At 58.0% G+C, this 20,674-nt stretch overlaps 3 protein-coding genes across 6 annotated transcripts; 1 reads left to right on the plus strand and 2 right to left on the minus strand.

Moving 5' to 3' along the window:
• Positions 1-2,737: 2,737 nt before the first annotated feature.
• Positions 2,738-6,887, minus strand: AS3MT (arsenite methyltransferase). Of its 2 annotated transcripts, XM_054071904.1 has the most exons (11): positions 6,861-6,887; positions 6,517-6,557; positions 5,954-6,081; positions 5,696-5,846; positions 5,487-5,623; positions 5,136-5,205; positions 4,816-4,897; positions 4,598-4,729; positions 4,333-4,475; positions 3,790-3,924; positions 2,738-2,940 (listed from the first exon to the last, which is right to left on the minus strand). In XM_054071904.1, coding segments are annotated over exons 1-11 (1,119 nt in total). In that variant the 5' UTR covers positions 6,862-6,887; the 3' UTR covers positions 2,738-2,841. The 2 variants fall into 2 exon arrangements, with proteins under 2 accessions (XP_053927879.1, XP_053927880.1); XM_054071905.1 differs by lacking the exons at positions 5,487-5,623; positions 6,861-6,887 and having other exon boundaries at positions 5,136-5,482; positions 6,517-6,610.
• A 752-nt stretch (positions 6,888-7,639) lies between these two features.
• BORCS7 (BLOC-1 related complex subunit 7) lies at positions 7,640-11,421 on the minus strand. Of its 2 annotated transcripts, none has more exons than XM_054071907.1 (5): positions 11,128-11,421; positions 10,598-10,660; positions 10,105-10,148; positions 9,613-9,666; positions 7,640-9,183 (listed from the first exon to the last, which is right to left on the minus strand). In XM_054071907.1, the coding sequence occupies exons 1-4, from the start codon at positions 11,419-11,421 to the stop codon at positions 9,642-9,644; spliced, it is 426 nt and encodes a 141-aa protein (XP_053927882.1). In that variant the 3' UTR covers positions 7,640-9,183; positions 9,613-9,641. The 2 variants fall into 2 exon arrangements, with proteins under 2 accessions (XP_053927882.1, XP_053927881.1); XM_054071906.1 differs by having other exon boundaries at positions 7,642-9,183; positions 9,646-9,666.
• Positions 11,422-11,915: 494 nt separating this feature from the next.
• LOC104059767 (steroid 17-alpha-hydroxylase/17,20 lyase) lies at positions 11,916-16,797 on the plus strand. 2 transcript variants are annotated; one of them, XM_054071902.1, is made up of 8 exons: positions 11,916-12,242; positions 12,685-12,823; positions 13,371-13,600; positions 13,829-13,915; positions 14,029-14,238; positions 14,486-14,655; positions 14,751-14,854; positions 15,105-16,789. In XM_054071902.1, exons 1-8 carry the CDS (start codon positions 11,931-11,933, stop codon positions 15,371-15,373), a joined length of 1,521 nt encoding a protein of 506 aa, XP_053927877.1. In that variant the 5' UTR covers positions 11,916-11,930; the 3' UTR covers positions 15,374-16,789. The 2 variants fall into 2 exon arrangements, with proteins under 2 accessions (XP_053927877.1, XP_053927878.1); XM_054071903.1 differs by lacking the exon at positions 14,029-14,238 and having other exon boundaries at positions 15,105-16,797.
• The last annotated feature ends 3,877 nt before the right edge of the window (positions 16,798-20,674 follow it).

Below are 20,674 nucleotides of genomic sequence, written 5' to 3' on the forward strand. Positions count from 1 at the left end.
CTTTGATTACAGGAGCTAATTAACGCAAACCTCCCAGGATGGGCAGGTTGGTGACTTTGTGAAAAGTCTTTGTAAGTAATCATGGAAGGGGACTATGCAGGGGAGGATTAAACAGCATCTTGCTTTTGTTTTCAGCAGGTCTTTCCAATATCCCATCACCTTTCATACTTTTCACACCTGTCAAAGTTCCTTTCACCTGCCAGGTCACAACCCTGAGGCTGGTCTGCCATCTTCTACCTGACTGAAACCAGCTCCTTCCTGGCTTCAGGTAGCACCAAGGATATTTTGTTTAAATCATGGCATAGCTCTAAACCCAGAGACTTGTAAATTTTGGTGCACCACATAGTTCAGACTCGTAGTCTCATCCAAAGCCAAAAGGACAGGCTGGTAAGGTAACTTTCCAGGACACCATGTTTATGGGCATCAGTTATATGTTTAATCCTTAAATTGTGAATTAATCACTCCCCTATTTTGCTGATGCCAAAAGGCAGGTTAAGCAGTCTGGATCACTTAGGAAATCCTTTCTAAATCATGGAATTATTTTTACAATCCTCATATTTTATAATGATCCAGATTTTGTCAGGACTTAGCACTGGAGGCCCAGTGTACGGCTCTTGCTGGGAGCTACATTTACCAGGGATTTGAAAACTTCTTCTCTAGTTAGAAAGCATCTCATTATCTCCAGACAGAGATTATTAGACAGACGGCAAACAGCCTTTTCTAGCCATGTCATCCAAGATGAGCTATTCTGCAGCTTTGATTCCAACAGAGAACACCAAGAGCTGTTGAATGTTTCAGGCTTTCACGCCTGCTTCTGGATTTCCCATCTCCATACAGCAGCTGGGCATAACCTGACTGCTCAGGCTCCTCATTCCAGATGCTCTGGAAATGCCTTCTTGCCACCTGGACCCCCTAGGCCACTGCTACTAAGAGCATCTCTGGCTCATGCCCACACTTCTTTTTGAATCCATATATTGCATTGTTGCTCTGTATCTTCACCATGTCATGATTTTCTGTGAATTGATTCTATTGTTTTACCCTTTGTTTCACTTCTTTACAGACTTACAGGAGCAAGGTGGCTTTTTTACCTGGTGCAAACTCATGTGTGCACTGTAGACCTATGTGGTTTTGTGGTGCCTCATAGGAACTCCTCAAACACATTCATCTCTCATAACACTTCCAAATTCCAACTTTTCTCCTATTCAGTTACCAGTCAGTGACCTGCAGGGTCGGGAAGCTTGCTGCCATGGAACTCTGGGTGTCAGTATCAGCTCCCTAACCTCTTCATGCAAAGCAAACATCATCAGATTACAACGGGCAGCACCAGGCATTTGAATACATTCATTTTCAGGGGCAGCAATTAACCTTTTCCACATAGCCAGAGGTGGCCATGGAGGACCAAAAGGCGCATTCCTGTGTCAGGCCAGGTCACAGCAAGATGGATAGGACATGTTTGATTGCTCTTGCTTTTACGGGGTATAATATTTTAATCTGAAAGGATTTTGAATGCATCATCCTTCAGAGGATGCCAGGAAAGGCTTCTCTTGCTCTATGGCACCATAGGCTGCCCTTTCATTTATAAAAAACCTCCAAGCATATATCCCTTCGCTCACACACACAGCCCAACGGGGACACAAGGTGCTGTTTGACTGGCAGAGAAGGGATTTTGGTCTCTCCTGGAAAATCATAGTGCAAAGAGAGCTGTAAGCGGCCCCTCTTTCCTAAGCTCAGCTGCTTGCCCAAGGGCTGAGGCACTTGTTCAGCAGCCTCCAGCCTTTCCCAAGTAGCCTGGAAGCCCTCGCCCCCCACTCCTCACCCACTACAGGACGCGGCCAGCCAGGTCTCTGGGTTTCCAGAATTGCTGCATTTCTCTGCAGAATTCTGTGGGTCTGATGCTTGCAGAGCACTCGGGACTTCCCCGCTAGATGGAGTCCAGGGGAAAAGAGAAACCCCAGCAGCACTGCAAGGAAAGGGAGAGAAATTCCAATCTTCTGGAAGGGGCTCTAAACAAGATAAGGCATGGGGAGCTACGCTTGGAATATCTCCCAAACCTGACTGCAAAGAACGAAGCCATCCCTCTGCACTCCATGTACTGCATTGAGTTCTTCATGGAAAAGCAGAGCTGGTAAAGCCCCCAGGAGGTGAATGGTCCTTCTCACCTACTGCACAGAGGAGACACTCCTTTGCAGCTGCCTTACTGAGCAGCTCAGCCCACTGCCAGGAGCTTGCATGGGCTTTGTCTAGTGGAAGCTTGTGGCTCGCTACGTGTACGCAGGGTACGCAGGGTACGCAGGGTTAGCACGGGGAGATCGAAAGAAGGAAAAAAGCAATTGCACTGCTTATGGCTGTGCCCTTCACTTCTCAAAAGCGTCTGTGTCTCAGCTGTGGGCTCCCAAAGACCTCAAATTGGAGCCAGACTCACACACAGAGGTGTTTGCTGCAGAGTCGGGCTCTCCTTTCACACTCTGCCTTCTGCAAATGTCTCTGCTCCATGGACTCAATATCAGCATGCAGATGCTGCCAAACCCACCCCCTGCTGTGCCACGCATGGGGACCCACAAACCCTTTCCCACAGAGACCATCCTTGCCCACGTATCTGAACCACATGGCCACCACCAGCCCCATAGTGATGGGGCCGCCCATCCTCACCACAGCAGGGCAAAACCTGCCCCACCAGCGCTGACAGGTAAGCCCAGCATCCCATGGGTCCCAGCCACAAGCACACAGCCTTCGAGCTTGGTCATTTATTTGCTCTCTCACAAAAGCCATACGCTTCTGGGGCCACATCCTCCTGCTCCGCTGTCATCTTCCAGTGCTGAGGCATCACTCACCACTCACCACTCAGCAGCATCCCTGGGGACCACAGGTTCCACCAGGGTGGCAGGCAGGACCTGGGTCCACCAGCCGCTCCAGCAGCTGGAAGGGATCACGGATCTTCTCCTGAAGGGTAGAGAACATCCCACAGCAGGATCAGGCTGGAGGAAAGTGAGAGGCACCCCAGGAAAGTGGCATTTCCCTCCCAGTCACTCCTTGCCAGCTGGACACCCCAAGAAGACCTCCCTAGAGCTAACATGAGGGCAGCCCTGGGATCACTCCAGCTGCTTTTCCTTGCTGCAAGGAGAACACCGAAAACTTCTCTGGGACTTTGGGTCTGCTTTTATCTGAAAAATGTCTCCTGCTTGGAGAGGGACCCAAGCAGATATCCCCCTCCCCAAGCACAAGGTTTTTTTCAGGGACACACAGCTGCAGGGTGTTATCTATCTCCCTCAAGTACTGATGATCCCAGCTTCTCCTGGCCTATCTGCAGGCTGAAAGGACTGCTGAGGGGAGGAGGAGAGAGGCTCCCAGCAGATAGAGGTGCTTTCTGCTGCAGGGTCAGGGCTGGCAGTCAGGGCCAAGCTCACAGCAGCAGCTGGGGGAGTGATGGGCAGGAAGGAGCTGCAGGGATGTCCCATCATGTTTCTAGGGCAGGCTGTCCCCAGCCATCTTCCCAGGAGAAGGGCATCTCTTCTTGGGATAGCTCAGGCAAGTCCAGCCATCAGCCTTGGCAGCTCCCATGGACATGCTGGAGCACCCCCTGCTTTGGAGAACTCCAACCTGCACTGGGGTGCCCAAACTCAGGCACTGAGCATCACCCTTGGTGTCCCATAGGCTCCTGTCCAACCCAGAAGGGCACAAGACTCGTGGTGTCATGTCACAGTCCCTATAAAAACCCCAGGGCACCTCTGATGGCACAGGACACCCGTGTCCCTATCCCTGAACCCAGTGGTGGAGCTGCCTGCCACCAACCTTCACAGCCTTGCGACAGCAGCCCTGCAGTGCGGCAGCCTTAGCCCCGCCAGCTCGGATCAGGAACTCCTCCGCAAATCTAGAGCTTTGCAAGATCGCAGCCATTTCAGCATCCACATCCACCACCTCTCCTTCCTGGGGGCAGAGGGATGGTCACAGGGTTGGGGCCCAGGATATACAGCCCAGGGGCACCAGCCTCCAAGCTAGATGATAAGGGGGATGAAAGCAAAGGAACAACCTGGACCAAACCTTGAGAAAGACCCACAGTGACCAGCAGCTGGCTCCAAACCTCCTTGTGAAGCCACCGTGGATATTCTGCTCCCACCTCCACCCCAATGCGATGCATGGGTCTGGCTCTCTTTTCCACTCCTGTTTACACCTCCTCTGGTGTTCACAGCTCCTCTGCTCCCACCCACCACCCCTTCTGCCAAAGCTTACTTCCAAAATCACACAGGATGCTGCTGAGCAGCACTGTTTCATCAGCTCTGCCCCATCCCTTCAAGACCGGGACAGCTTGGCATCTGGGAGAGCCCCACCACGCACCTTGAAAGTAAAGTTGGCATCAAACACCAGCTCTTGCTCGTGCCCCACAATCCCACCATTGTAGATGACTTGTCCCGGTGTGGCCTGGATGCTCCCTGGCACCTTGAACAAGCGGAAAGTCGCAGAGACGAAGCAGCAGTCACCTGCAAGGGAGAAGCTGGTGGACTGGGCACCGAGCAGCTGGGCTGGGACCTGTCAGAGCCGAGGGTCCCAATGCAGGTAACCACAGCCACCCAGAGCAAATGGTCCCTGGCTGGACCCTCACCAATGATGTCTTCCAACTCCTTGTTGCCAATGGTAATGGGGCTGGCAGTGACCAGGCATGGGGGGCTGAACCCCACCTCCTCAGCAATGCTGTACAGGTCTCTCCAATACAGGGCTCCCGCCAGGCATTCCCCTGGCACAAGACCAACGACACAGATGATGGAGGCAAAGGCCCAGACCCCCATCCCATGCTACCCCTCATCATGGAGCTCTACACACCCCACAGCACCCTGTGCTTCCGGACTGCCTCGCTCAGCTGCTGGCTGGCGTAGACATCACTGAAGTACATCTCTCCTCCAGGCTGGAAGACAGCAAGGAATGAAGGGAGACCTCAAGAAGAAACAGGACAAAAGAGGCAGGGAGAACTGGGCACTCCCAGTGCTACCCCCACTCAAGATCCTCTGCAGAGGTGCCCTCCCCGGCCCCATCCTGCAGCTCCACCTTGCTGGATCCCATTTGCTGCATCCCAGTGGCGCCCCATCAGCAGGGCCACCTCATTGCTGCTCTGCTCCTGCTGCAGGCACCGGCCCCAGCGTTACCTTCAGCACGCGATAAGCCTCCCGCAGCACAGCCCTCTTGTCAGGGGTGAGGTTGATCACGCAGTTGGAGCTGTGGAGGAGGAGGCCGAGGCTCATTTGTGCCCACTCATGCACTCGCACCACTGGCTGCTGCTTGTCCCATTGCTTCATGCAGGATTTACAAATGCCTATCTGACCGTGAAAAGGGCAGTTTCTACATTCCCAGGTTCTAGCCCAGACTCTGTGTTGGGATTTCCCCTTTCTTAACGTGTAGTCCTGAAGTGGGTGACCTGGTGGGACGTAGACCTGGACCCCAGCCTGTGTTCCCGGGCAGCAGAGGAGCTTGTGGTGGCAGTGTCCTGCTGTACCTACATGACAATATCGTAGCTCTCATCAGCCAGCCCAGCATCACCCAGCTTCTCCATGTAGCCCTGGAGAAACTCCACGTTTGGTTTTTGGTAGCCAAACTTGTCCATATGGTAGGCAATGTGCTTCTTTGCTATCTCAACCTGGGATGAGGAAGGGAATGAAGGTAGGAGGATACTGGGGGGACGACGGAAAGCATCAGCTCTGTGCCATACCTGGCCCTCGGTCATGTCTATCCCAGTGATGTGGCCCCGCTCCCCAACCAGCTGGCTGAGCAGGTAGCAGTCTCTGCCGCTGCCGCTGCCCAGGTCCAGGATCCGGCATGATGCCAAGCACTCCGGGATCACCAGACCGCAGCCGTAGTACCTGGGGAATGCTGTGCTGAGCAGGGGCAGATGTGCCCCCACGGCATAGCAGCCTTGGGGCTGCAGCACATGGGACGGCAGCAGCAGAGGGGAGACCCTGAGGCTTACCTGGCCACCACCTCCTCATGGACACGTTCCAGAGCATCTCTCACAGCCTTGGGAAGGGGCCTGGCCGAGGTGACGCATGCATTGGTTTTCAGGTCCTCCGATTTCTGCAGCTCTTTGCCGTAGTAATCCTGACATGGGAAGGACAGAAGCCACCCAACTACAGCACGCTGTGCCCCAGGAGCTCCCTGTGTGCCCGAACGTGGGGGCTGTGCCTCCGCTCAGCTTCTACGTGACCCCAGTGTCCTCTGGCAGCCGTGTTCGAGCTAAAAATTAGGCTCACGCTAAACATCCCTTTGCCCCCACCCTCCCCAGCTGCCCTTGCTCCACGCACAGACGTGTTTGCACAGCAGGGGATTTAATTCCCGCTTTTGCAATAACTCTGCGGGCTGCAGCCAGCCTCTCCCTGGCCGGGGGGTGCGGGACCAAGGGCAGGGAAACGGGGGCTCCTGCGGAAAAGGGCAGCAAAGCAGCCCCGCACCTGGGGCCCCGCAGTTTTTTCCTTTGGGGGCTGCGGACACCGGCACAGCCTGGGCTCGCCCCGCTCCGTCCCCCCAGAACCTCACCTGCACCTCCCGCCGGATCCGCGCTCCGCTCGCTGCTGCCACTGCCACGGGAGCGGGGCCGCTGCCTCACCCCGCACCGGAGCCCCCGCTCCCCCCTCTGCCCCCGCACCCGCACCCCCCGCTGCTCCCGTACTCCCCTCCTGCCCCGCAGGAGAGCGCTCTCTGCCTCCCCCGCCCCCGGGGAGCCCCCCCCAGCCCCGCGGGATCCCCCCGGGCAGCCGCAGCATCCCCCTCCTCCCGAAACTCCAGTCCCAGCCGCCCCCCAAAGCGCCCCCCACTCCACCGCGGATTGCCCCGGCCCCAGCGCCGCCCCAGCTCCCCCCTCAGCGCCCGGGCTGCCTTACTGCCGCCCCGCCGCGGACTCTGACCCGCCCCGCCCCAGCACCGCCCTGGAGCCCAGCCCAGCACCCGGCGCCCCGCACCATCCCCCGTACCGCCCGCAGCCCCGCACCCCCACACGGCACCGCAGCACCCTGGGACCCTGCCCCGGCACTGTCCCCAGCCCAGAACCCCGCACCACCCCGGGACCCCACAGCGCCCCGGCACCCCGCACCACCCCCTGCCTCAGCATACCGTACCCCGCACTGCCCCCACACCCGCACTGCCCCCACACCCCAGCACCACCCCCAGCACCCCGCGCCTCCTGGCACCCCACACTGCCCCTGCACCCCGCACCACCCAGCATGGCTTCTGCCCCAGCCCCGACCTGGCCCAGACAGTGGCCCCACAGCCCCCCCGCAGGGCCCCAGGCACACCAACTCGGGGGGTGACACTGCTGTCACCCGCAGCCTGTGCCTGCGCTCACAGCTTCTGCACGCACCTACAGACACCCCTTAACTCCACCCGTCAGCCTCCCCTTCCAACAGCTCTGCATCCTCACAGCGCTGCCCTGTCCCTGCTCTCCCCAAACGCAGGAAGAATCAGGCTTTGATGGCACAGGGCTGCTCGGGCCCCTGAAGGGGACAGGACCTTGGAGGGGATGAGACCTTGGAGGGGACGAGCTGCCTGCAGCAAAGGCGCTGCATCTTGCAAAGCCTGTGGAGCTGATACACAGTGGGGGACACTGGGAGCAGAGACCCACTGTCCCAAACAGCACAGGGACCATCAGCAATGGCATGCAGCACAGACACTGCTGTGGTTTGGTGGTGCTCAGGGCAGCTTTTATTCCCAGCAAGTTATTCACAGCTTAACCAGCTGCTCAGAGAAAACACTCATTCCCAAAGTGCATCTATAAAGCAGGATGCTTTACTTGTGCCCCTTCCAAGGCACAAGTACCCACCGTGGATCCAGGGCTAACAGTGACACTTCTGTGGGAATGCAGGAGCTGGGGTGCCACCAGGTGAAGCCCAAACAGGCAGTGGCACTAGAGGGGATGGAGAAACCCTCTCCAGGAAACAGCTCTGCAGCACAGGAGCCCAACACCAGCAGCACTTTGCTGCGCAACTGCAACAGGAACGTGGCAGGCTGACGCCTGCTTGCAGCCTGCCTTGTCATATCAGCTGATGAAAAGCACACTCGGGCAAACAAGTGCTTTCCATGCGCTCCAAGTGCTCCAGATAAGTGACTTACCAAAGACAAGGCACAGTATTTATAGCCCGGTCCCGATCTCAATCCCTGGGATGGAAACAGGAGCCCAATCTCGTTCTCCAAACACAGAGCAGTGCAGAATTGAACACACCGGCTCACAATGCTCTCCTGCCTGCTTCCCAACTGGGCCTTTGGATATCTTCCCAACCAGATACAAATGCAGAACACAGCCAAGGCTGCTTCAGAGCTGGAGGAATGCAGTTGAAGGCCGAAGACAGCACAGACAGGTTGGCAAGGGGATGATGTTCCAAACTTATGGATAGTGGAAAACTAGATAACCTCCACGCAGGATGCTGGCCAAACCATGTCCAGCTGGACCAGTGACAGAGATGTGTGCCCATAGTCCCGCTTCAAGGAATTCTGGGCTAGGACTGGCACCTCAGTCTACGCTGAAGCACTGCTCACTCACCCAGACACCCACAGCTCCCAGTGATTAACATGCCCTGAATAAATTGCATTCTCTTCCATCTCCATGTCTAAATACAAACTGCAGGCACCTGGACTTAAACCCCATGGCTTCGTTTTATGCAGGGGAAGTGGACACAACTTTGTGCCTGCTGGTCCCAGGCAGACACAGTCACCACTCTTCCACCATTTCACAGGAGATGGCTTCTAGCTGAGCAGAGGGATGGAGAGGGAAGTCACCCTGTGGCCATGAAGGAGCATCACACGCCACTTCCTGTGGCAGCAAACCATCCCAAGCACATGGTCTGTGAGCATCAGCTGAACAATGTGGGTTCCTTGTGTACTGGAGTGGGCACCGGACCTCACACTACACAGGAAGTGAGTAGACACAGGGATTGTTGGAGGGAATAAGGTTTCAGGTAAGTTTGTTCCAGTCAGGCGCACGCAAATGTTCTGGAGCAGAGACATGGGTGGAGGCATGTGAGGGGGGCCCACATGCTCAGGAACTCTGCACACACCTCAGGTGACATCCAGCACCACCCAGACACAGGTCAGAACACTGGGGTATGGAGGGAAAAGGATGCCTGGGCCGGCTGAGGTGTCCTTGTGCCTTCGGCTGTGCTTCATTTCAGCAAGTGACTCAGCTGGTCCTGTAGGTTTGATGACTGCTCGACACTGGGGGTCAAGTGAGAAGAGGTTCACAGTGAGATCTGCTACCGAGACTGCTCTGCCCGTCCCCAGGGTACCAGAACAGCTCTCACACTGACACTGGAGCAATGCATGGGATGCCCCAACCCATCTCCATCTCCCCACAGGGCAAACCTTGCTTTGTGCACCCATAAACAGACATCTCTGCTCCACACCACCCTCATCTCCTACCACAACCAGCCTCACAGGCACTATCATATTAATGAAACAAATAGAAGTTTTGATATAAATCACTCTTTCACCCAAACTCTCATCTCTTCACAGCACTGATCCTCACAGCACTGAAACACTATCCCACTGGGCCAGCATCTACTTCAAAGGCAGCTGTGGAAACCTTTTAGCTGTTTTCCCCTGCCCTACTCCACCACTTCTCCCTCTCCATCAATCCCCACATACATCTCCCAGGTCCTCCTTCAGCTGGATACTCACTTCTTCTGAATTGCTTCTTGCCTAGATGAGAAAGGGAGACAAAAAGAGCATTAGGAAAATAAAATCCCAGCAACAGGGTTCATGGTATGCTGAAGAGAAGGGACTTGATCGAGGGTTCAGGAGGCCAAAAACCTTGATGTTTCTGGATTAAGTGCTGAGAAGACAGCAGCGGTACGGGCTTCCACCTCTTAGCCCTGGACATGTCATATGTTCTCACAGGAGACACAGCGCACGGCAAACAGAAGACAAAAACCTCAGCTCCCACCCTATACCCAACCTGCACCAAACAGTGGAGCTGGAGAGGGCTGGAAGATTCCAAATCCAGGGTCTGCTCAGGTTTGAGAAGCTGGACAAGAGGGATTGGTCTCAGTGGTCTCCATGCAAAGTCTTTAACAAGAAAGGAAAGGGACTGAGGGATCAGCTCAGCTCCCTAGAGAGAATGTGGTGTCCCATACTTACTGGTACTGTAGATGAGTAGTTATTATGGCCATTTTCCTTAAACTCTGTGGAGAACAAGACAAAGAATGAATGTCTGATGGAAGCAATTCAGCAGAATCACACAGCAAGCTGTCCCAATGCCCCAGGGAGTTCCTCCAGCACAGCCATCACTGTACCAGTGCAAACCTCCTAAACACCCCCACCTGTATTGGTCTGTAGTGACACGCTCCCCTCTTTTTTCCCAGTGAGAGACACTAACACCAAGTGCTTCGTTTCAACCTATGATCCCACAGACTTTCTGGTGGAGATGACAGAGCTGAAGGTCTGTGCCTGGAAGGCCAGCACCACACCCAGGTTTGAAGAAGCAGTAGATTACTCCGGCCATCAGCCCTGCTGCCTGAACTCATGCATTTCAATTCAGGGCTTCAGTAACATCTGCTTCTCTGTTCTTACAGCCCTCCTCTCCTTCTGCCCACTAGAAGTGCTACTGCTCTAGGATATAAACACAGCTTACATCTTCCGAGTGCAGGATGGCATCTTCCTGCATCACCATGTTTCTAGCAGCTTGACCCAGGAGCTGAAAGACAAATGCGCAGAGCAGACTGAGGCAGCAGCGCCATGTTCCCAGAGACGCTCATGGCTGCTTAGCAGAACTGCCCGACCCCAAAGATGGTCCCCGAACTACAGCTCCCAGCATGCCCCACGCGCACAGCACACAGCTCCCAGCATCCTCCGCGCTCTCTGCCTACAGCTCCCAGCATGCCCCGCTCCCGCCGCCTCGGCCTACCGCTTCCAGCATGCCCAGGGCCGCCCGCCGGCGTCCCCGCTGAGCCGCGGCGGGGCCCCCCGGGCCGCAGCTCTCGGCTCCACGGCCCCGTCCGGACGTCACCCCCGTCAGGCGCTGCTCCGGGGGGGCGGCCAGGCCGATCTGGGCCGGGCCAAACCGGCCACCGCCCCCCCTCGCCTCGGCTGCTCCCGGCGGCCCCACGGCCGCGCTGCATACCGGGCGGTGTAGTCGGGCGCCCGGCCGCTCCCGCGGCTCACCTCCGCGCTGCGGGAGCCCTTCAGCACCTGCTTGGTGAGGGCGATCACGTCGGTGCCACAGCTCGTCACCTTCTCGGTCAGCAGTCCCTTCACCGAGTGCCCGAACCGCGCCTGGGCGTCCGCCGCGCCCCCCGCCGCCATCTTGCCCCTCGCACGACCCACATACCCCGCAGCCGCCGCTACGGCGAGCGCCGGGGGACAGAACAGTCGGGAAGGCGCAGGAGCCGCTGGAATCGTGTCCCCGTGGGAATCTTGCCCCCCCGTGGCCTCCCCAGGACACCTCCGGCCGGACATCACCCCAGGCACGGGCAACCCGAGGCTGACCAGGGCTTCCCAGCACTAACCCGTTCTTTTCCAGGGCTGACTAGGGCTTCCCAGTGCTGCCCGGCCCCTCTCAAGGACGTGGAGGGACACCCCAGCTAGAAATGGACCCCAATGCCCCACCAGTGCCCAGCTGTGCTCATGGCACCCTGGGGGATCTCTGAAGGCTTGGCTGTCCCTACACCCCCAGCCTATCACGGAGCGCTGGGGCAGAACCCGGGGGATGGATCCAGCCCCGGTGCATCTCCTGGCTGCAGGCTGCTGGATGGATCCCCCACAGCAGGCTGTCACAGCCATGGCCCTGCTGCCCTCGCCCCTTGCCGGGTGTCCAGCTGCAGAGCTGGCCACGGGCCCAGAGCCTGGTTCTCCCCTGTCCCCATCCCCCCCGATAAGGAGGCAAACCCGCCTCGGGGTCAAGGCGACGACCCAACAGCCGGTATAAAGGCCCCTTGCGCTGCAGCAGCCCCTCAGACGGCCCCATCATGCTGCTGCTGGGCGCCCTGCTCCTGGCTCTGCTCTGCGCCTGGGGGCTGGTGCACTGGCAAACTGGGATGGGGACGGGAACAGGTTTGGGGCGTCCACGGAGCCTGCCAGCCCTGCCGCTGGTGGGGAGCCTGCTGCAGCTGGCCGGGCACCCCCAGCTCCACCTGCGGCTCTGGCGCTTGCAGAGCCTCTATGGCAGCCTCTACGCACTCTGGATGGGCTCCCACTACGTGGTGGTGGTCAACAACTACCAGCATGCCAGGGAGGTGCTGCTGAAGAAGGGGAAGGCTTTCGCCGGACGGCCCCGCACAGTGAGTCAGCAGCAGATTTGGGGGAACCCTGTCCCACCGCCACATGGGGCAAGGCAGGGGTTGCTCCCAGGCGAGGCACCAGAACCCGGCAGGGTCTGTCTCCTCTCTCCATCCTGCCTGCAGTGAGGTGATGGGGCAGCCCTGCTCCGTGCTGTCCGCTGGGCCAAATCCTGCACATCCTCCATCACAACGGTGCCAATTCCTGCTCAGGGCTGGCTGCATCTTGGGGTATGGGGATGTGGGGTCAGCTACCACTGGGCTCCCTGCACCCCCTAAGTTTCCTGGGCAGCCCCAGCCCCAAACCCTGGCATCCACCCACAGACCTCTCCTCAGGCAGTGAATGCAAATCTCATAGCCCAGGTTTTGCCTGCCAGCGCTAACCACCAGCATCTCAGATCATCCCTGGGATGACACTACCATCCAGGGGCTGCCTGTCCCACAGGTGACCACGGACCTGCTGTCCCGGGGGGGCAAGGACATCGCTTTTGCCAGCTACGGCCCCCTGTGGAAGTTCCAGCGCAAGCTGGTGCACGCCGCCCTCTCCATGTTCGGGGAGGGCTCGCTCGCCCTCGAGAGGATCAGTAAGTGCACCCCTCAGTCTCTCTGCTCCCTCCCAGCTCTGTATGCCTCCTGCACTTGATCCTGGCTGGACTTTCCTTTCTCTGTGCCCTGATCCCCTGGAAACCAAGGGATGACTTACTGGCTCAGCCCAGCCTCCCTGGCACCCCCCAGTTTGCCTAGCAGGGGCTCGGTCCCTATTTCCATCACCAGTACTTTTCTGACACCTCTCCCTGTGCATTTTCTGGCCCGAGATTTGGCTCCCCTGGTTCACAGCTGGGGAAATGGAGGCAGGGAACCAGTTTCTGGCCCCACTGGCTCCCTGTTCCACCCAGGAGGAGCATCAAGTACCACACAGAGAGCCCCCTTTCCCTGCATGTCTCTGTTCCCCAGCACCCAGTGTCATCCCTTCTGCCCATCCCAGCCCGTTGGGGCTCAGCCCTGGCTGGGGGGTGCTCTCTGCAGGCTGCACCCCCTGAATGAGCGGGTGACCTCTCTAGCCCCCAGCTGCCCCCTCCACCCTCTCAGCTTCATGGTCACCCCCTCACCTGCCTCTCCCCTGCACTCCAGTCTGCCGGGAGGCTGCGTCCCTGTGTGAGACACTCAGTGCTGCACAGGATACTGCCCTAGATGTGGCCCCTGAGCTCACACGGGCTGTCACCAATGTGGTCTGCTCCCTCTGCTTCAACTCCTCGTACCGGCGTGGGGACCCTGAGTTTGAGGCCATGCTGGAGTACAGCCAGGGCATCGTGGACACTGTGGCCAAGGAGAGCTTGGTGGACATCTTCCCTTGGCTCCAGGTAAGTGGAGGCATGGAGACTGCCTGCTCCTGTCACCTCAGATGAGAGGAAGAATCTGGGATGTGTTCTGTGGAAGGGGCCTACCTGGGCCTTCCCGAGATTAGAGGGTCCCTGCCCTGGTGTCCCACAAGAGCTGTTACCCTGGTGGGCATGGAGCACCTGCCTGAGGGCCTGCAGGGGCTGGGCTGAGCCAGAGCCCATTGCTGTAACGGAGCTTTTCTTCACCAGATCTTCCCCAACAAGGACCTGGCCCTGCTGAAGAGATGCCTCAAGGTCCGGGATCAGCTGCTGCAGCAGAAGTTCAGCGAACACAAGGTACCAGCAGGGCCAGGACAAGGAGATGCTCAGGGGCTGTGGGGTGAAAGAGCTGTGGGGTCAGGGTGATGACTGTGCCCAGGACAGCGTGGCTCATGCATGTGCCCCGGCAGGAAGCCTTCTCTGGACACACCGTGAGGGACCTCATGGATGCCCTCTTGCAAGTGAGGCAAAGTGCTGAGAACAGCAGCACCCCAGCGCCGGGGCTGGAGCTGACGGATGACCACCTCCTCATGACAGTGGGGGACATCTTTGGGGCTGGCGTGGAGACCACCACGACTGTGCTCAAATGGGCTGTGCTCTACCTGCTCCACTACCCCGAGGTAGGGTCTGTGCCCTGTGGAGGGGAAGCCAGGCTCCCTCCGGCACCAGGGAAGTTGTGGGGTCATCTAGACGTGGCAGGTGCCAATAGAGCTGCTGGGCAGGATCAGGCTGTGGGCGTTTTACTTCTGCCCTGCACAAGCTTCCACACGTGCTGGTGGTGCTGGGTGTACCCCGCTGTCAGAGTGACCCGCTGCACACAGTTCAGCCCCCTCCTCAGGCTCCTGCCCAGCCCTTGCTCCTTCCCAGGTCCAGAGGAAGATCCAGGAGGAGATGGATCAGAAAATTGGCCTGTCGCGTCATCCCCACCTCAGCGACCGTCTGCTGCTGCCCTACCTGGAGGCCACCATCAGTGAAGTGCTGCGCATCCGGCCCGTATCCCCCCTGCTCATCCCACACGTGTCCCTTGCTGACACTAGGTGAGACCCCCGCTCCAGGCACAGCTGCGATGTGGGCAGAGACCACGGGAGGGAGCAACCATCTGCAACCGTCTCACTCTGTGTTTGCCTTGCAGCATCGGGGAATACTCCATCCCCAAGGGCGCCAGGGTCATCATCAACCTTTGGTCCGTGCACCATGATGAGAAGGAGTGGGACAAGCCTGAGGAGTTCAATCCTGGTGGGTTGTGTGGTCCCCATCCTCCCCGGGGGCAGGGTATAAATGGGGTGGCTGCAGCGGGAGAGGGGTCAAGCTGAGCCCAGGGCAGGATTGGTGGTGGGATGTCAGATCCTGCTCCCTCCTCTCTTGGGCGTTTGCACCGCCTCTGCTCTTGCAGCTCACGGGAGGGACACATGTGATGAGATCGGACAGGTCTCAGAGAGGAGGAACTGATCCCCGCCAACCCCAGTGGTGCCTCTTACCCTTGCAGGTCGCTTCCTGGATAAGCAGGGCCAGCACATCCACTCGCCCTCGCCCAGCTACCTGCCCTTCGGGGCTGGGATCCGTGTCTGCCTGGGCAAAGTCCTGGCCAAGATGGAGCTCTTCCTCTTCCTGGCCTGGGTGCTGCAGAGGTTCACACTCGAGTGCCCCCAGGACCAGCCCCTGCCCTCGCTGGAGGGCAAGTTTGGCGTCGTGCTGCAGGTGCAGAAGTTTCGGGTGAAGGCCAGGCTGCGGGATGCCTGGCGAGCAGCCTCGTGACGGGGACGAGCTCTGGATCCCAGGTGGTGGTGGGATGGGGTGGGACTAAGGAGGCTGTACCCTGCCTGCCCTGTGGATGCAGGGTTGTCCAGATAAAGCTGTTCCCTGTGCAGTGTGGCTCTGGCTGCTTCCTAGGCAAGCACTGGAGGGCAGGGGGAGCTGGGAAGGTGCCTAAGATATACGGTGACCCCACAACCTCGTGTGAGCACTGGACTGAGCTGGGAGGCCATGGCCCCTCTGTAGGGTTCCCAACACAAATGGCCCCCAGGGAGGTGGGGCAACTGGAGCCAACTGGGAGCTGTGGAGACCAGCCACCCCCTTGGCTGGTGGGGGGAGAAGGGCACACCCTGACCAGGTAAGGGGGGAAAAGTGCTCAGTGGGCAGTTTGGGGGTTAGGGATGCCCAGGCTGTGCCCAGCAGCTATGGCCCCAGGTGGGTGACCCAGGCTGGTCCTTGCCTTGGTTTCCCTGCTGGGAGCATGGAGAATAAAGGCTGGGAGCTGAGCCGACTGTGGAGCCGGGAGAGGTACCCCCAGCCCTGTGTTCGCCTGCCCTGGCCCAGGACAGTGAGCCTGTGCTGCTGGGAACCCCGCCTGCTCATTGCAGGGCAAAAGAAGGAAACTGGGCTTGGAAGTTCCTGCAGGTTTAGCTCCTGCCCAGCTTCCTCTTCCATGGTACTGCTGCAGGCACGTGCAGGTGTACACACATGGGTGCAGGCACAGACATGTACTTACAAGCATGTGAATGCACACAAAAGCACAGGGATGCATTTATGCCTGCTGAAACACACAAACCTTTGCATGCACACATGCATCCATTGAATGCACAGACACACAGCCCTTTCCAGCTGGGACGTCAACGCCTTGCAGTGCTGCAGGGCTGTCTGACCCCATCTCTGTGAGCGGCTCCCTGTGAGAAGGCACGGGCAGCTCTAGTTCCAGCTGAAAGTGGGGTTCCCATCACTCAGGGACATGGGGAAGCCCACCAAGGCACTCGGACTCCACAGGCTGAGCTCAGCTGTGCCCCCCCAGTCCTAGTGCGTGGGCACCGCGGCGCCAGGGGCTGCAGACATTCACTGTGCAGCAATGTGGCATCTCCCGCCCGTCCTGAGCACTGATGCTCACCATCTGGCTGCATTATGGTTATCACTCAGAGCAGCACAACCTTCCCCTATCGTGAGGGGCCAGGTTTGCTTTCACCAAAAACTGCTGTGCTGTGGAGGACAGTGTGCAGTTCAGTTTCTGGATCTCTGTTACTTGATCTCTTAATGTTTAACCAAATACTGACAGACCTACAGCTCAGGGTACCTGGAAGGAAAGCAGCTGGAGCAGAAGGGAAAGCCCTGTGTGGCCCCAGTGCAGTGTGACACCTCCAGCCCTGCATGCATTCCCCTTTTTGCTCTGCCCCTGCCCTCTCCTGTAGAAAAACAGATAAAAAACATCTCCACCACTAAACCTTCTGCTCTGTATGTCAAAGTGTGCGTTTTCTCTCAAACTGCCAGAACTTTGTTTTGGCTCAGCCTCCTCACTGCTTGACATCTGATGCCAAATGTGTCCCACCAGCCCTTGGCATGGCATGGAGATGATGAAGGAATGTGTTTGCAGCCCATCATAGCACTGGGAACATCTTCCCTCCTCCCAGTCTATTTTTGTGGGGGCTCAGGGTGGCGGGGAGGAGCTGGAGGAAGAACCACTGTGCACACACCTGCCTGAGGGAGATTTGCGCAGCGGACCCTCCAGAAGGAGAGCAGAGGGGGGCACAGCAGGAGCCCAGCCCCGCTGCTGCTACGTGGAATCTCTGCTGGCTCTGTAAGGGCTGATCCTCACAGTCCCTCCTGCTCCCTTGCCCATATCCATAGTACAGGGAATGCTGTTGGGTTTCCAATTCTTCCACCTCTGCCAGCATAGGCTGAAGGTGGGTGTGTGAAGAGGAACTGGGCTCAGAGCAGGTGTGGGAAAAACTTGTCTAATTATGAAGCTCTGGGCTTCCCTGGAGACCAGCATCTCCATGACAGCCTGGTCCTTGCCCTGCCCAGATCCCGTCCCCAGCCACTCGTGCCCACAGGGAGGTACCTCTCCGATCTTCTGTGGTCACTGGTAACCGCACCATCCCAGTGCCCCCCCGGAGCTGCAGCCCAGGACCGTCAGCACCCCTGTGCCAGTTCACCAGGGCACTGTGTTTGCTCTCGGTAGGGGATTTTCTCCTTGCCAGAGTCAGCATGGGGCTGGCACCCTGCACGCACAGTGTGGGCAGCAAGGTATGCGCACACAGCAAGGGCTCCAGGCCAGTGCACACCGTGAGGCAGAAATGGGGACTTCGGGACCATGATACTCCTAAAGCAGAGAACGCCTCTGGTCACAGATGCTTGCTCAAAGCTCACACTCAGCTGGGTTTCCCCCTTTGCCAGGGCCAGCACGAGCCATCCCTGGGCCTAGAGGCCAGCTTTGTGCCACAAACCCATCACACCAAGCCCAGTCCTGCCGTGGGGCATCTTGCCCCCTGCCCTAGCCTGCCTCCTGACAGCCAGCTGAGCAGGAGAAGATGCCACCGTGGGGCGTTTCATACCCAGCACTGGCTGCCTGGCCCCTTCTGAGCTGGTAAACAGCCGCTGGCTCAGCTGCTCCCTGCTCTGGGAGCAGGCAGAGACGCTGCTGAATCATCTGGCTGGTATTTCTGTCCCGACAGCTGCTGCGGGCCGTGCCGCTGCGCCCAAACTGCCTGACCCCACCAGACACAGCTCACCTGGGCTGCCAGTGGCCACTTCCCTCCTCCTGAGCCCTCTGCAAAAGTTGGGGTCTCCCAAGACTCACAAATCCATCAGCCCTTTGGCTTCATGCAGAACCGGCACGAGGTGGCCTGGCTACCCAAAATCTGAGGGGATGAAGCGGCCATGGGAAATCCATGGGGACCTTGGCATCTGCCACCAGGTTAAAGCTGGCTGAGCACGGGCAGCTGCCAGGAACGCTGAGGCTTTTGCTGCTCAAACAACCCTGTTGCTGTAATGGCTCAGAGGGCGTTGGGTCTCTGCCTTCTTTCTGGGGCTTCTCAGGGTCTCTGCATGGGGACAACCAGGATGAGAGGAAACGGTGATGAAGGGCTTGGAACGCGGCTTGGCAGATCTGGAGCCAGTGGCTCCATCTCCCTGCAGCAGAGGGGGTCCTGTGAAACAGGAATCGGTGATGGCAGAAAGGATAAAGCTTTCTCAGTTCCACAGTGTAGAGCAGGTACCCCACAAGGCGGAGGTGCAGCTTACTGCAGGCTCTGGGCAGAGACTAAGCCTTTCCCTCACACAAACTCATTTTGGGGAGCACAGTCACCCCCGTGGCACTCAGCTGTCCCAGCTGCGCTACAGAGCTCAGCTTGAAAGCCTCCAGTTTTGAGGGGCTTTGCTTTTGCACCAGGCATTGACCAGCCCTGGGCTGTGCCGGAAAGCTGCAGCTGGCACGGGAGGAGAGGGTGATGCTCAAAATAACTGTGGGCTCCGCGGCGGGCATGGTGCCAGGCGAGCTGAGTAAGCACAAAACTCAGGACACAGCTGTTCGCCAGTCGAAAACAAATCGAGAAACAACCCTGCAGCCGGTGACCCCCCCGGCACGGAGACTGCAGCGCTTGCACCACTGCTGCCACGGCCCCCAGTGCGGGCACCAGTCCCATCTGATAAAAACAGATCTGCGCCACCAGGGAGTGGGGAAAACAGCTCAGACGAAGAAAGGCGACTCATCCCATCCTTCCCAGGCCGTCTGGCACGGGATGCTGTGGGGCTCACTTCCACTGCGCCCCTCCCCAGCCAGCCTGGCCATGCTTTTCCTACAGAAACAAAAGGAAAAAAGATAACAAGGGGAAAAAAAAAAACCCGGGTTGTGCTGCACAGGGAGGGTGGGTGAGGGCTGGGAGGCAGAGGGCGTCGGGGAGAGGCAAGGGTAGTTTATTCAGCAGATGGATTGCGCTCCTGCTCCCTGCCAAGCCGTGGGGAGCGGGTCACAGTGGGATGTGCCTGGCCAGGGTTTGCAGGGGAGAAAAGGATGTTTGGCTGCAGGAGCCCAAGCAAGCAAGCAGGGCCCAGGCTCTCATCGCTGATGCACGTCCCTGAGGGGCGAGGGGTGCCCGGGAGCCCGAAGCTCCCATCGCCCAGCTGCACAGCCTCACGCTTCCAGCAGAGCCTGCCGCTGTTGCCTTTGTCTCGCTCAGGTTTCCTGCCCCAGGAAGTTTTCAACAACTACATGTAACACAGAAGCTTAACTGCAGGAGGCTTTCCTTAGCCTGGAGTGAGGCAGGTATGAGCTCCGAGAGCAGGCTGCCAGCAAGCACAACACATGTGATTCCCTCCTCCTCCACCTTCAGCCAGTGCGCGTCCACTGGGTCATACAAACCTACCATGACAAGGCTGCAGGAAGATCACCTGGGCGTCCCCACAGCGGGAGTTTGCATCATTGGAGCCAAAGAGTGCCCTGGGAACACCGAGGCAATGCTGCGGTACCCAGCAGTCCTGGGAACCCCTGTTGTGCCAGGGGACGCTCTCACTGAGCCACCACAGGGTGCTCTGCCAGTGCCTGTCCCCAGGCAACAACAGGCTTTAAGTATTGTTAGCACTGGCACTTCAAGCACATTGTACAGAAGAACACCATTGGCACCAATTTGCTCCCAATCTCACTGCACTGTTTGCAACAGTTCTGAAACGATGTATTCAGGACACTCATAAACACTCACCCCTTATAGCTGGAAATGGGTGGGTTTTGGTGCAGACGCACACCTGCCCCATCCTTACAACTCCAGCATTTTACACTTGCAGCAGACATTCGGAAAAAAGCTCTGTTTGGGCCGCATTGGTTTTCTCCAAAGGCATACACATGAGGATCAAGCACCTTCCTAAAACTCCAGAGCTGGAGCTTTGGGAGTCCTCTGCGTACTGTGGTTTTTAGCCCTGAAGAGGCAGCACTTGGGACGCCTCCGAGGAGCTCACCCGTGTCCTGCCCTGCACCACTCCTCCTCCCCACACCAGCTGCCCTTGGTCCAGGTCTAAAAGCCTGAAGCACCAAGATAGTTCTGATAGTTCTGCTCCTCCTCACGCACACATGAGCTCGAGAGATATGGTTTGTGCCCTATTCATTTCTTCATGGTCTTTAAAAGACTGACCAACCTCCACAACCTTTCAAACAGCCACATCACTGCTTCTTCCTGACTTTTTAAGATTAGAAACATCAGCTCAGCTTACTGGTATTCGCTTCTATGCCCAGAGAAGAAGAGGGGGGTTCCCCCACCCTCAGTGGGATGGCAGGAAAGCAAACGTGGAGATTTCTGCCTT

The sequence above is a fragment of the Cuculus canorus genome, chromosome 7, assembly GCF_017976375.1.
Source record: "Cuculus canorus isolate bCucCan1 chromosome 7, bCucCan1.pri, whole genome shotgun sequence".
Taxonomy (NCBI): Eukaryota; Metazoa; Chordata; class Aves; order Cuculiformes; family Cuculidae; genus Cuculus; species Cuculus canorus.